This window comes from Leptonychotes weddellii, chromosome 3 (assembly GCF_054177405.1).
Source record: "Leptonychotes weddellii isolate Sample4059 chromosome 3, ASM5417740v2, whole genome shotgun sequence".
NCBI lineage: Eukaryota > Metazoa > Chordata > Mammalia > Carnivora > Phocidae > Leptonychotes > Leptonychotes weddellii.
The window spans coordinates 121,834,861-121,851,070 of NC_138371.1; the positions used below are offsets into that span (position 1 = coordinate 121,834,861).

At 35.8% G+C, this 16,210-nt stretch overlaps 1 protein-coding gene across 5 annotated transcripts in view; it reads right to left on the bottom strand.

The window, feature by feature from the left end:
• SETDB2 (SET domain bifurcated histone lysine methyltransferase 2) overlaps nucleotides 1-16,210 on the bottom strand; it is a 54,999-nt gene that overhangs the window by 19,879 nt on the left and 18,910 nt on the right. For 4 of the 5 annotated variants that reach the window (XM_081815435.1, XM_081815433.1, XM_081815434.1 and 1 more), the window contains one exon: nucleotides 5,583-6,146. In XM_081815435.1, coding sequence (XP_081671561.1) covers nucleotides 5,583-6,146 — 564 coding nt within the window. The remainder of the gene's footprint in view (nucleotides 1-5,582; nucleotides 6,147-16,210) is intronic. The other variant, XM_081815436.1, reaches the window with a different exon arrangement.

Here is a 16,210-nt window from a genome sequence, read left to right on the forward strand (position 1 = left end):
ATAGAAAAGGTGATTACTAGTAACAAAACCGAATGGGCATCAAAAAACTCCATTTAAAGAAGGGTTAATACTTATTCTCAAACTATTCCTAAAAACAGAAGAGGAAGGAAAACATCAAATACATTCTATGAGGCCAGCATTACCCAGATATCAAAACCAGATAAGGACATTAGAAAAAAAGAAAACTACAGAGCAATATCCCTAATGAACACAGATACAAAAATCCTCAACAAAAGATTAGCAAACCAAATTCAACAATACATTGAAGATCACTCACCATGGTCAATTGGGATTTATTCCTGGAAGCAAAGATGGCTCAATATATGCAAATAAATCAACATGATACTCCATATTAACAAAAGGAAGGATAAAAATCATTGGATCATTTCAATATATTCACAAAAGGTATTTGACAAAATTCAACATCATTCGTGATAAAACAAACAAACAAACCTCTCAACACAGTGGGGTTAGAGGGGTCATACTTCAACATAATAAAGGCCATAAATGACAAACCCACAGCTATCATACTCAGTGGTGAAAAACTGAGAGCTTTTCCTCTGAGATCAGGGATAAGACAAGAATGTCCATTCTCACCACTTTTATTCAACATGATACTGGAAGTCCTACCCACAGCAATCAGATAAGAAAAAGAAATAAGAGGCATCCAAATTGGTAAGAAAGAAGTAAAACTGTCACTATTTGCAGATGACATGATACTATATACAGAAAATCCTAAAGACTCCACCAAAAAACTACTAGAACTGATAAATGAATTTAGTAAGGTTACAGGATACAAAATCAACGTACAGAAATCCATTGCATTTTTCTACATGAAGCAATAGAAAGAGAAACTGAGAAAGCAATCTCATTTACAATTGTACCAAAATAGTAAAATACCTAAGAACAAACTAAACCAAGATGAAAGACCTGTACCCTGAAAACTATCGATGAAAGAAATTGAAGAAGACACAAACAAATGGAAAGATATTCCATGCTCATGGCTTGGAAGAACAAATATTGTTAAAATGTCTATATTACCTAAAGCAATCTACAGATTTAATGCAATCCATATTAAAATACCAACAGCATTCTTCACAGGGCTAGAAGAAATAATCCTAAAATTTGTGTGGAACCACAAAAAAACCCCAAATAGCCAAAACAATCTTGAAAAAGATCACAATTCCAGATTTCAAGTTATACTACAAACAGACACATAGATCAATAGAACAGGATAGAAAGCCCAGAAACAAACCCATGATTATATGGTCAACTAACCTTTGAAAAAAAGAGGCAAGACTATGCAATGGTGCTGGGAAAACATGACAGCTACATGCAAAAGAATGAAACTGGACCACTTTCTCACACCATACATAAAAAATAAACTTAAAATGGATTAAGGACCTAAATGTGAGACCTAAAACCAAAAGAACTCCTAAAAGAGAGCACAGGCAGCAATTTGTCTGACATTGGCTGAAGCAACATTTTTCTAGATATGTCTCCAGAGGCAAGGGAAATAAAAGCAAAAATAAACTTCTGGGACTACATCAAAATAAAAAGCTTCTGTACAGCAAAGGAAACCATCAACAAAACTAAAAGACAACCTACTAAATGCGAGAAGAAAGATATTTGCAAATGACATATCCAATAAAGGGTTACTATCCAAAATATATAAAAAACTTATACAACTCAACACCTGAAAAACAAATAATCCAATTAAGAAATGGGCAGAAGACATGAACAGACATTTTCCCAAAGATAGCCAGATGGCCAACAAACACATGAAAAAGATGCTCAACATCACTCATCATCAGGTAAATGCAAATCAAAACCACAATGAGATATCACCTCACACCTATCAGAATGTCTAGTACCCCAAAGAAATAACAAGTGTTGGTGAGGATGTGGACAGAAACACTATACATATGCTGTAGATATCATTTCTAAAAATAAAACATTACAGATTAAACTTTCAAGAGGTTTGGTGCTGCATCCTTTACACTTTTACATGTGTATGCACCTATAAACAATATATTGTATTGTTTTTAAAAATTCACTACAATTTGTCTTTTTCATTTGAAATAATGTTTTTGAGACTCATCTGTGCTATATACAAATTTAGTTCATTCCTTTTAACTTTTTGATAGCATTTAGATAAGCAATTAAGTTGCTTAATGAAGTTGCTTGGTATACAGTTAAGTTGCTTCTAGTTTTCAAATATTACAAACAATACTGCAATGAACAGCTTATTCTTATGCATATATGTAAGCATCTCTAGAGTAGGGTCTCTCAGATATTTATGACCCACAGTAAGAAATACATTTTCTTCATGATCCTATATAGGCATACAAATATATTTCTCTACATATGTGTATAAACTGAAACAGTGGCATGAAATTTTACCCTTATGTATGATACACTTGGGTAGTTCCTTTTTTTAAAGATTTTATTGTTTTTACTTATTTATTTTTTAAAGATTTATTTATTTGAGAGAGAGAGAGAGAGCATGAGCGGGAGAGGGAATCTCAAGCAAACCCAGTGCCAAGCATGGAGCCCAAAGTGGGGCTCGATCCCGCAACCCCAAGATCAAGACCTGAGGCCGAAACAAAGAGTCAGATGCTTAACTGACTGAGACACCCAGGTGCCCCTAAAGACTTTTTTTTTTAAGATTTTATTTATTTGACAGAGAGAGAGAGCAAGCAGAAGCAGGGGAAGCAGCAGAGGGAGAGGGAGAAGCAGGCTGTCCACTGAGCAGGGAGCGGGACTCAGGGCTCGATCCCAGGACACTGGGATCATGACCTAAGCTGAAGGCAGATGCTTAACCAACTGAGCCACACAGGCACCCCATGATTTTATTTTTAAGTAATTCCTACACCCAGAATCGGGCTCAAACTTAACCCTAAAATCAAGAGTAGCACGATCTACTGACTGAGCCAGCCAGGTGCCCCTTGGGTATCTTCTCTACTATTTAATTTAAAAAATGCTAGTTACAACCACTTTAATGATTTTATATCCCACTAAATCTGTAGCTTGGAAAACAATGCTCTAGATATACTTATAAGTACTACTGCTGGAAAGTATGTATGCATGTCCTCATTTACTATGTAATTGTTTGAACATCCCCCTGTCAAATGACTGGTCTGGCTTGGTACGGAATTCTAGTTTTACATTTATTTTCCTTTGTCATTTTAAGCTAATATGCCTCTGTTTTTGTCTTCTTTATTTCTGATGAGAACTGTGTTGTTAATCAATTTTTTTCTGATAGTGTTTGAGATATATTCTTTACCGTAGATACTTTTTAAATTTTCAGCTATTAGCTCTTTGAATGTTGTTCTTTTCTTCTCTCAGATATATTCTGGAGTTTATTATATCTTCCACAGTTTTTAATCTATCTGTAAATTATCTTCCTCAAGTCTTTATCTCTTTTTATTCTGGAAGATCTCTTTCATTTTGCCTTGCAATTCACTAATGCTTTCTCCAGTTATATAAGCTCTACCACTGAGTCCATCTATTTAGTTTTTTTATTTCTATGACCACATGTTTTATTTCCCACATTTCCAAATTGTTTTTTTCATATATACACCTTTACCCCCCCCCAATATCCTTTTCTTATTTCATGGATGTTACTATTTTAATCTCTCTGAACATTTTAAACATATATATTTTAAAGTCTCTTTTCAGGGCACCTAGGTGGCTCAGTTGGTTGAGCAACTGACTCTTGAATTCAGCTTGGGTCATGATCTCAGGGTCGTGATATCGAGCCCCACTTAGTGCAGAGTCTGCTTGTCCCTCTCCCTCATCTTTTGCTTTCTCTCTCTCAAATAAATAAAATCTTTTAAAAAAAATAGTCTCTTTTAATCAGATTCTGTATTTATCTCTAATTCTTCAGGTGTGAATTCTCCCATTTGTTGGGATTCATGCTGCCTTCATGGTCCTAAACATCTCTGTGTGCTTTGACTGAAATCCTACCTTTCTGTGGGGTTTACTCCTGGGTGCTCCTTTATGTTGACTTCTTTCCTCATTGCTCTGGCTGTGACTATGGGTTTCACTGCTCTAAAACCCGTTGTTTTTAATCCCATTCCAGGCTATGTGAGATAATTAACCTATTTCCCAGCCCCTGTAGAGGTCCCTGTTTCTATCCCCTGGAGAATTCAGTGCCCACTCTCTGCCATACATGGGACATGTTTAATTCCCATTCCTATAAGAGTTAAAATCCCTAGCCACAGTGCTTGTGTCCATTTCCAGATCCCAGCAGGTTTCAGCCTTTGCTTTTGTGATTTCTCTTATAATTTCTGACCTATAGATGAAAATATGTATACTGGTGGTACATGTTATATAAAGGTTAGTGTCTACAGTGTTAAAGCAAAAATCATATACAGTTGGGGTGCCTGGGTGGGTTAAGGTCTGACTCTCGATTTTGGCTTTGAGCCCTGCATTGGGCTCCACGCAGGGTTTACAGCCTGCTTGAGATTCTCTCTCTCCCTTTCCCTCTGCCCCTCTCCCTGCTCTCCCTCTCTTTCTCTCCCTCTCAAATAAATCTTTTAAAAAAATCATATATAGTCAAGATTCTTTAAAAAAAAAAAGATCTTATAAACTGACCATTAAGTAAACATTGTCCAACAGTTTTTTTCTCCAGCAGTGAGAGACTGGGCTTGGCCACATGTCAATTATGTTTAGATGCAATGTTAACAAAAACAAAAAACAAAAAACAAAACCCTTATTTTAAAACAATAAAACCTGACACTGTGAGAGATTTCCTCTATGACAGGCCTAAAGGAATGAGCCAAACTGAGGTAACAGCAGATTTATATATGTCCTCTCACACTTCCACTAACTGAGATGGTGAAACTACTGCCTATACTATTTAAATTCTTTCTCTCCTTTTACTTTTGCCCAGTACAGGTAGCTAAATTTGCATTAAATTAAATGTATATAATGCAACTCCACTCTATATATGCCTACATCCTACATGTATCTTACATACCCTTAAAATAAAATTTTCAAATTCTTACTATGGTAGAACATGTTTTTTTTAGTGGAATGCCAATGTTATGGGATTATGAATTATAAGCACCTTTCACTTTATAAAGAAGTAGCAAGGAAATATTTGTAAAAGTAAAACAAGACATATAACATAATGGTAAAGAGCATGGGTTCAAACACTGACTCTTCAATTTGTTTGCCCTACGACCTTAAAATTGGCTTCTCAACTTCCTCATTTGTAACACAGAAGTAATATTACCTACCTCATGGGGTTTTGTGAGGATTAAGTAAAAAAGTATATGTAAAGCACTTGTTACAGTGTCTGGCACTGTTACATGCCTTTAGCTGGACTTGTTGCTATTATGATTATGGTACTAGATTAAAGGAAATACTCATCCTTGGAAGAAATAACTTTCAAATTACTATAATATTTGGCAAAGAGTTTTCTTTTCTATTGCTAGTGAGACAGTGTATCTTTCCATTTTCGATTCTTGGTGAACAGAGTTTAGAGAGACAGACAAACTGATACAATGCAGGACTTCCTGACAAGTACCCCTACATTCAGAAGACTTTTTGAAATGCCATGTTTTTCTACTCACATGTCTATGCAGCCCTCAGAACAGTCACACGAATCAGTAAACATGTTGGTAAAGCTGTTTAGATAATATGCTCGTGGCCACATAGTCCTTCTGTACTTAAACTGTGGAAGCTTTCTATTGTCAATTTCATTACAGAAAGAAATGGGTACCGATTCCACTCCATTGCTAATATCCACATCAGAAACAATTTCTTCTTGTTTTGGGTAATTCCGAGTCAACTGAACATAGGTATTGAAAGAAAAGTTATCTGTAAATAAAAAGTTACACTCTGTCTCAAGCAGGTAACGGAAAACTTCTTCCACATTTCGTAGACTCCTTCCACAAGGGGTTTTATAACTCACATGGAGTGCTGAGGAATGAGAGTTTGTCTTTGCATGTCGTCTTTGGAAGTGGCATTTGATTGGTAGCTGCAGAGGGTTTTCTCCCTTGAAGGTAAGTGGTATTTTCATCAGACAAGTTCGAGAGCAGTCATGACTTCGGTAAGATAGATTCAAAGATGATTTCTTTTCTCTGATGTATGCAACTTTATTTTCCAAAGGAGGAACTTCCTTATTTTTTGTAGATCTGTTTAAAATTAATTATTAATTAGTATCTCAAATTTATACAATTCCCCATTTTTAAAAAACAATGCACACTAAAGAGTTAGTTCCTATTATCTTTTTAGACATCACTAAAACAAGCCAGACTCTGAAATAAACATTTTACTTATCATGTTCTGTAACCATATAAAAGTTATACCTTAAGGGTTTTTTTTCCTCTGGACACCAAATACATGGTGTTTTTTTCCAGCTCCACCTCTTCAACTGGGTGTCCAATAATTCAGTTCAGTTCTGACACTGTCTACCTGGAGTCAGCATCAGTTACCTGAAGTTGAAGGCCTCAGTCCCACAAGATTGTCTCCACTTCAGATGCCAAACACAAGTTCCAGGCCACCTAAACTGACCAACCCAGGGGTTTCCACGTGACCTCCTCAGGTTTGATAATTTGCTAGAAAGATTCACTTTAATTACTATTACCGTAATATTACTATGTTTTAATTACTATTACCAGTTTATAATAAAAGATACAGCTCAGGGGCAGCCAAATGTAAGACGTACATAGAGCAAGGGAAGTGGGAAGGGGCATGGAGTTGGCCTATCCTCTCCATGTGTGCCACCCTCCCAGCACCTCAAAGCCTTTACCAACCAGGAAGCTTACAGAATCCTGTCCACTTAGAGGTTTTTAAGGAGACTTCACTACGTGTGCCCCATTGATTAAATCATTTGCCACTGGAGATTATCTGAATCTCTAGCCCTTCTCCCCTCACTGGAGGCTGGGAGGTAGGACTGAAAGTTTCAAGCTTCTAATGGAGGTTTAATCTTTGGTGACCAGCCTCCACTCTGAAGCTAACTAGGAGCCCATCACCAAGTCATTTCATTAGCATGCCAAAGACACTCATTCTTCAGGAAATTCCAAAGGTATTAGAAGCTAAATGAGGGACCAGAACAAAGACCAAATATTCTTCCTATTATACCACAACCTAATTTCAGAATATCCCAGAAAGCTGTGATTATAGCTGTAATTCTGTGCTACACAGCACCTACCATTTAGAGCATGCACTTTGAGGAATGTTACTTCTTCAAGCATGCTTGGTTCAAAATTCTTGCTTGTAAAAAACAGGAAAGGCTAGCTAAAAAAAAAAAAATAACTAATTCATCAAGACTCCTGCAATAATTGTACCAACTGGATTTCTTCTGTAATGTTTATTCCACCTGGCATCATATTGACAAATATAAAATGATCAGCTGATACAAGAAAATGGAGAGGTTACTGATTTTAAGGGGAAAAAAAAATCTGTGAAAAGATTCCATGTGTATAGAACTCAAGTTTTAATCTTTCATAAAGTACCCAAGTTTTGTTTTACCTAATATTTTCTATCTATCTTTAGGTATCTGTTATTTATTATAAAAGTTACATAGGTATTTTGGAGATATTTTTATGCTCACTATATAAAGCAGCACTATCAATAAGACTTTCTGCATTGATAGAAATGTTCCATGTCTGTGCTGTTCAATTTGGTAGACCCACTAGCCACATGTGGCTATTGAACACTTTAAATGTGGCTAATGTGACTAAAAAACTGAATTTTAAATTTAATTTTGATCAATTCAAACTTAATTTTAATTCAAATAATTCAAATTTAAGTAGTCACATGTAGCTAGTGGCTACTATACTGAATGCACAGATACGAGGTTCTCCATCCTTTTTCCAGCTATATAGCACTCCTCTGCATAAATTCCACAATTTAACTAGTCTTCTACTGTTTCCAATCTTTTGCTATCACAAATCATGATGTGATGAATAACCTGGTGCATAACAATTTCAAGCATGTAGAGATATCACTTCAGAATATGTTTCCAGAAGTGGGAGTACTAGGTCACAGGGTAAATGAATTAGTAATTTTGTTAAGATTGCCAAACTGTTCTCCATGGGGTCAGCCCTTCCAGCAATTTATGAGAGTGCTTGCTTTTGCAGAGCCTCATCAATCAATGGCTCTTGATGTTTTGGAATGTCCTACTATATTTATAAATCTTTTAATGTTGAAAACATTTGTTTCCAATTCTCCTATTGGTTACTACTTTGATGAACATCCTCATACATAAATCCTTGACCAAATTCCTGATTATTTTTCCTGATTATTACCTTAGGATACATTCCTTTAAGACGAATTAGTGGGTAACAAGAATACACATTTTAAAATAACCTCTTATTAATAAAACTTGCAAACTTATACATAACTGTGTATTTTTCTCACTAAAAAAAAACAACTGTTATATTGGATCCCCACGTACTTGTAAGAACTGTAGAACTCTCAGCACACAATGACTCCATCCAAACCTGTGCACTAAGACAACCAAACTCTCTAATAAGGCTTCTAGCAGCATAAGGCCATGTCTCTGGGAGGACCCAAGTCCCCCAATAAAGTGCTGCCTGAGAAAGCTCAAGGCTATCAGAAGAGTTTAAGGTTTCTTCTAGCCAACACCTGAAGATAAGCCCCTCAACCTTTCTTTCTTAGAGCATTTACTAAAAAGGGCTTGCAATTGTGAATCTTTCCTCCATTCCCCAAAGATGTGTATTTAATTCCTACAACTCAGGAGTACCTTTCTCCAGGTCCTGAAGGCCCTTCTCTTGGAAGTTAATCGTCAGGAAGGATAGGGCCTTTGTCTTCCAGTCTCTGTGGGAGGATAAATCCTAACTTTGATGGTTTCCAGCTAGCACACAGAGCTGGCCTCAGAGGCATTCACACTAACTCTTCGTAATTTTTCACTTGGGTTCCCCTCTTCCTCTATCTCTACTCCCCCATTCACCTGTAAAACACCAGCCACCCCAGCACAAGTTGGAATGGAGCTCAGCTTTTTCCCCTACTGTCAGTAGTTACTGAGTAAAATCAGTTTTCATCACTTTAATGTCTGGTTTTATTTATCTTTGACACTTGTTACCAAACTTCAATTATCAACATGTTGCCTGTTTTACTTCTATTCTTCCTCCTCTTGCCCCACACTAGAATATGCTGGAGTATTTTAAAGCAAATCCTAGACATTACCTGAAACAATTCAGTATGTATATCTAACAAACAAGGCTTTTTAAAAAACATACAATCTCAATGACCTATCTTCACATTTTGGTGATTGTTAAATTTGTTTGAATCAGAATTCAGAAAGTCCCACACATTGTATTTGATTCAGATGTCTTTTTGCCTCTAATCTTTTAGCAGTGTCCCCTCCCTCTTCATTTTATGACATTTATTTGTTGAAGTTGAATAAACTGTGTCATTTGTCCTATAGCATTTCCCACATTCCAGTATTTGGTTGATGCTTTCCTTGTGGTGGTATCATTTAACTCATCCTTCTGTCCCTCTATTTGGTAAATCAGTAGTCAGTTCTAGAAGCTCGATTAGATTTAAGTTCTTAGGGGCGCCTGGGTGGCTCAGTCGTTAAGCGTCTGCCTTCGGCTCAGGTCATGATCCCAGGATCCTGGGATCGAGCCCCGCATTGGGCTCCCTGCTCCATGGGAAGCCTGCTTCTCCCTCTCCCGCTCCCCCTGCTTGTGTTCCCTCTCTCGCTGCATCTCTCTCTGTCAAATAAATAAAATCTTTAAAAAAAAAAAAAAAAAAAGATTTAAGTTCTTAGGCTGGGGGGTGGGGGTTGTTCTCTATTTTTCTTTCACTTAATAGTTTTGTGATTCACTCATGATTATTGGCTAGGCCAGTGCTACTCAAGGTGTGGTGGTGTCAGTCCCCAGTGGTTTGCTACCAATTCATAATAAGTACAAAAATATAAAGATGAAAAAGTTTAGAAACTTTTACAGCAATTTAACATTGTTGCAACATCTCATTGCACTTTATAAGTGTATTCCTCAATAAATTTGAAGTTTCAAACAAAACAAAACACCTGTTCTTACCACCATTAGTTTAACAGCACTGGCCTAAGGCCACAGTTTCTTTGGAAATGGGGGGAAGTTGTAAAAATAACAATCTTCCAATTCTACCATTTCTATTGCATTTTCTGGCTGGAATTCTTTGATAAAGAAGAAATTTTCCTCATCAACTCTTGGGTTATCTGAAATACAGTTAATATAGGAAAAGCAGGATAAATGCTTGATTCTCTTTACTAGAATTCAGAATGGTGAGTTGTATCCTAGCAACTACCAAAGTGACTGATTTTTAAAATGTTATCATGAACCCATTTATAGATTTAATGTGTTTAAATCAATCACCGTGATTATTCCTTTAGATGTTCAAATTGTGCCATTTTTAGCCAGTGGGAGCTCCTCCAAGTTTGCTCCTATATCTTTCTAACACACTTGGTAGGCTTTGATGGCTTTCTTGCTTTCTTGTCCCAAGAAGTCCCAGGTCTAGAATCAGCCATTCCTCCAAAGGACTATGGTTCCACTTAATGAGAAATAACATTTAGAGATCACAATCATGGTGCTAGGAGGTACACACATTTTAACCAATACAGACTACCAAACTGCTTTCCAAAAAAGCTGGACCAATTTACACTGTATGAATGTTGATATAATTATTATTTTTAAATTTTTAACCAATTTGATTAATGAAAAAAACCTTATTAGCTCCTTAATGTTTTTCTCTAAGTAATAGAGAGTTTGAACATAATTTCATGTTTACTGGTCTTTTTTTCTTTTTTCCTTTGGTTAACTGTTCATATGCTTTGTCCAATTTCCTACTGGAGGTTTGTTTGTTCATTCACTCATTCATTCTTCCAACAGATTTCCTGAGTGCCTGCTATACACCAGCTGCTATGGAAACAATGATGAAAGCTCCATGATCTCAAGGAGCTTACATTCTAGGCAGACAACTAAGTATCTACAATAAAGTGTAAATAATGTTATGAATAAAGCCATGATACATAATGTCAGGAGAAGACATCTTTATTATTTTTTTTTTATTAGGGCTCTAATTTTATAATTAATTTTTCCATGAGGTGGGAGTCTAATTTCATAATTTATTCTGATGTACCATGAAGATCTAACTTAAATTTTCCAAATGATATCCAATTGTTCCAGAGTCATTTACTGAATAAGTCTTTCTTTTACTGTGTAACTTTTGACTTACTTAATCCTATCCTACATTCTTATAAATATATAAAATGTTCTATTATTTTCTAGGCTTATTCTGTCTCTTGATGCAACTGTTACCAATTGACGCAAACCAATACCAATGTGGTTTTTTTCAATAGGTTGATGGAACATTTTGAGATTTATCAGAGCAAGCCCTCTGTCACTATTTTTCCTTTTGAACATGTTCTGTTTTCTGATTTTTTGCCTTTTGACATTAAATTTATAGTATTTGCCAACTTGAAAAAATTCAACTGCCTGGATTTCATGTTAAATTAAATCTACAAATTTATTTGGAAAGAATTTACATTTTTGTAATATATAGCCTTCCCATCCAGGAACACAGTAAGTTTATCCATTTATTAAAATCTTTAGCTTTAATTTTCCTCATGTATACATTTCTTGTAATTAGTCCCATTTATTTACTTTTTTGGTATTGTGAATGGGGACTTTATTCCATATTTTCTATTGGTATACACTTTCAGATTTTTATTTTATGTGACTATTACTAAACCCTTTTCTTAGCTTAATAATTTTACAATTGACAAATTTTCAGGGTAGATAAGATCATCTACAAATAATTTCACCATGTACATTTCAATAAACATATTTTCTTTGACATTCTGTTGTACTGCCTAGAATTTCTAGGAAAATATTGAATAACAATTATGATAGCAGGCATTCCTGTCTTATTTTAAGGAAAATGCATCTAGAGATTCATCAATACATAGGATATAGATGTTAGAGAAATACATGGTCTATCCCATTAAAGATAATGCTTCTATTTCTAATTGTCAGTATTGAATTTTTAAATTCTTTTGGCATCTGTTAAGTTTTTCTTCCTATGGTTTACTTTGGTAAAATAATGGATTTTCTGGGCACCTGGGAGGCTCAGTTGGTTAAGCGACTGCTTTCGGCTCAGGTCATGATCCTGGAGTCCCTGGATCGAGTCCCACATCGGGCTCCCTGCTCGGCAGGGAGTCTGCTTCTCCCTCTGACCCTCACCCCTCTCATGTGCTCTCTCTCTCTCATTCTCTCTGTCTCAAATAAATAAATAAAATCTTTAATAAAAAAAAATAATGGATTTTCTAATACTAAATCATTCTTGCTTGACTAGAGTAAATTCCACTTGGTCATCTCACTCTTTTAATATTTCTCTGGATTAGAATTGCTAAAATTTTATTTAAGATCCTTATATCCATAATAGTGATACTTAAACTTTTAGGGTCACGAACCCTTTCCACAATCTGATGAAAATTATGACTCTCTCCCTAGAAATATAGCGTTAACATAAAATTTTGCGTACCATTAAGGGACTCCATAGCCCTAAGGACTCATGAATTTATTATAGTTAACTTCTTATTTTGATGGTTTCCATGCCACTCCCATATCTTAAATACTATGTCCTACTCAGGACTAAAATTTGTAATAGTAAACATGCTGGTAAAACTGGTAATTTGGAATTTAAGATTTCAAAAATGTTAGCCAACCTGGCTTAAGTGTACTCTTCTGGTGACTAAATTAATTAAAATTAAGAGATAGAAGGCTTGAGTTATTAGGCAATTAACAAAGGGAGAAGTACCTTTTATACTGAAGCAGAGTTAGAAAACAAGAAGCAGAAAAACATGGAAATGAAACACTGATATGAACCTTAGAAGTGACTCTTTTCTAAATTGTGCCTCATTTCATAAAGTCAAAGAAAACCAACTTACTACAAGCTCCAGAAGTAAAGTAACCTAGTTTCAATCCCATTTTATGGGGAGAAAAGTTAACTTTCTTATACAAATGAAGATACATTACTAGAAAAAACAAAACAAAACAAAACCAATCCCAGAGGAGAACATAGGCAGTAACCTCTTCGACATCAGCCACAGAAACTTCTTTCACAAGACACGTCTCCAAAGGCAAGGGAAACAAAAGCGAAAATGAACTTTTGGAACTTCATCAAGATAAAAAGCTTCTGCATAGCAAAGGTAACAATCAACAAAACAAAGAGGCAACCCACAGAATGGGAGAAGATATTTGCAAATGACTACAGATAAAGGGCTGATATCCAAGATCTATAAAGAACTTCTCGGGCGCCTGGGTGGCTCAGATGGTTAAGCATCTGCCTTCGGCTCAGGTCATGATCCCAGGGTCATGGGATCCCAGGTTTTTTATAAGATTTTATTTATTTATTCATGAGACAGAGAGAGAGAGAGGCAGAGGGAGAAGCAGACTCCCTGCTGAGCAGAGAGCCCCATGTGGGACTCGATCCCAGGACTCTGGAATCATGACCTGAGCCGAAGGCAGATGCTTAACCGACTGAGCCACCCAGGCACCTGAAAGGTGGCCATTTTAATTTCAGTGTACTCAAAGCTGTTGGGTCATATATTCACACTGTGCTATTTATAATCTCAAGAATTTGTATCAATACATAAAAAAAATATACCATGAGGTGACACTATCACTAGCAGATCATATAGTGCTTAGCTGGGACAGCTATGTTAGACTATGTGGGAACAGAAGAACCAACTGATAACAGATGGAGAGAAGCAGAGCTAAAAAATGCTGACCCTGACCTCAGGTACTGACTCTCCAGTTCCAATTCTAGTCCCTATATAGCCTGCTGTGTTACATTTTCTGTTCTTAAGACACCTCATTTTATTTACGTGTGTTTATATTTAGGTTAGGGATGTATGTGTGTGTATGCACCCATTTAAAAAACCTCTTTTGGGTGTTTGTATGCATGTTATGTGAAAAGCCAAATGGCTTAAATTCACATCTCTGTGTTTTCACAGTGGGGCAAGCCTATATCCACCATGTATGTTAGCCAAAGCTGCATGTCTGGTATATCTCTAATAAATTCCACTACTTAAGCTGGCTTGCGTAGGTATGTGTTCCTGACAAAGTACCTAAGAAAAAGAATTAAGCCAGGTTTCCTAACATCACAAAAGTAGATACCTTTGAATTATTACTGGAATAAAATTTTTTTTACATTTACCTAAGTCATAGCTCAATTATAAGGAGAAGAAATTTAAATCAATTATAGAATAAAATACAGAAGGCGAGTTTTTTGTTTTTTATCAGTTATAAGATTTTCACTCTGGTTTTGCCATTGACAAACTGTATGACTGTGAACAATTCAGCTGGGATTGAGAACCCTTGGCTTAAATTATTCCCCATTTAGTTTGCCAGTCTGCCTATGTAACTAATGGCTTGCTAGATGTTTAATTACTAAAAGCAAAATAAGTAATAAGCTCATAATCTACAGAGGAAATACAAAAGGAATTATTTAGATTTTATTTATTTGACAGAGAGTGAGACAACAGCAGAGGGAGAGGGAGAAGCAGACTCCCCGCTGAGCACAGAGCCTGAAGTGAGACTTGATCCCATGACCCTGGGATCATGACCTGAGCCAAAAGCAGATGCCACCCAGATGCCCCCAAAAGGAATTATTTAAACATAATTTTGATCAAGAATGAAACATGGCCTTGGAATTCTTAACAGCAAAGGAAGAAAACCCTGAGTCTAATTAGAAATATCTCTTTATTTGAAAAGATCTCAGAAAGTTCAAAGTTAGGTATGATCTCATGGACAAAACCTCTGAGTGGGAATATAGCACAAGGAGAGTTGCAGGTTCTAAGGAAATGAAGTTCTGATTATGTAATCACAAATAATCCTAATGAGATGAGAAAGCAATTAGAGAAACTAATTTCTTTGGGAAGCTCAGATTTTTAAAAGAACATGTACAAAAGAAAAAAAGACCAATTATGAATACAAAATCTTGATGTGAACATATAAGAAAAGTCTCACAAAGGTTCAAGCCTACTAAGAACTAAGGTTCCCCAAAATTCTAATAAAACAGCAACAAAAACTTTAAAGCTATGTTTGCACAAGTAGACAATTTATTGGGGGAAAGAAAGCACAAGGCTGATAACAGAAAGAAGAGCTCAAAAACAATTGTGTCTTCATCTTTTCCATCCATAAGTACTGCCCTCAAGTTGGAAAGACCAGACAAAAATTAAAAGAAGAAATTAAAGTCTGTGATAATTTAAAAGGAGTCCTACAAAGCTAATTTAAACATATTTAAGATTCTAGGCCCAAACAAATCATATCTCAAGGTCTTGAAAAAATTTCAAATATGAATGAAAAATGAGAAAATGCTGCCCTGATTTTTTAAAAATAGGTAAAAAGGGAACATTCCAGAAAGCAAAGAATGATTAGTTTAATATTCATCTCTAAACACTTCTAGAAGAGAGAATCAAGGATGTGACTTTTTTTTTTTTTTTAAGATTTTATTTATTTATTTGAGAGAGAGAGAATGAGAGAGAGCAAGCACATGAGAGGGGGGAGGGTCAGAGGGAGAAGCAGACTCCCTGCCGAGCAGGGAGCCTGATGCGGGACTCGATCCAGGGACTCCAGGATCATGACCTGAGCCGAAAGCAGTCGCTTAACCAACTGAGCCACCCAGGCGCCCCCAAGGATGTGACTTTTAAGTACTGAGAATTTGAAAAGCCAACATGGACTAGGTAAGAAAAGTACAAATTAAATTAATTTTCCTTTTTGACAAGGTTTGATAATGTCTGGCAACGATACAGAATGCTACTGCAGTGAATCTTGATAGTCTTGTCAGTAAGATAGAGAAATGTAGGTGGAATAGTGGTAGAGGTAAGTAAATTCACAGTTGGTCCAACAGTTCTTTCTGAAGAGTAATGAAGGAGCAGTGGGCCAGAAAGGTTTTATCTTTGGTCCTATCTTATCCAATATTGTTTTCATGACTATAACAAAGACTAGAAACTCATTTAATAAATTTGTAGAAGAAAAGCTAGAAGGGAAAGACAATATAAAAGGTGATTCAAAATTCAAAAGGATTCTGATAAGCTAGGAAAATGAACTTAAAACCAAAAAGAGACACTTAGGAATAAACCAACTCCTGCATTTAGATTTAAAATAAAATTTTTAATAAAATAAAATAAGTAGAAGATGGGAGACTGGTGGTAATTTATATGAAAAAGAATCTTATATTTTAG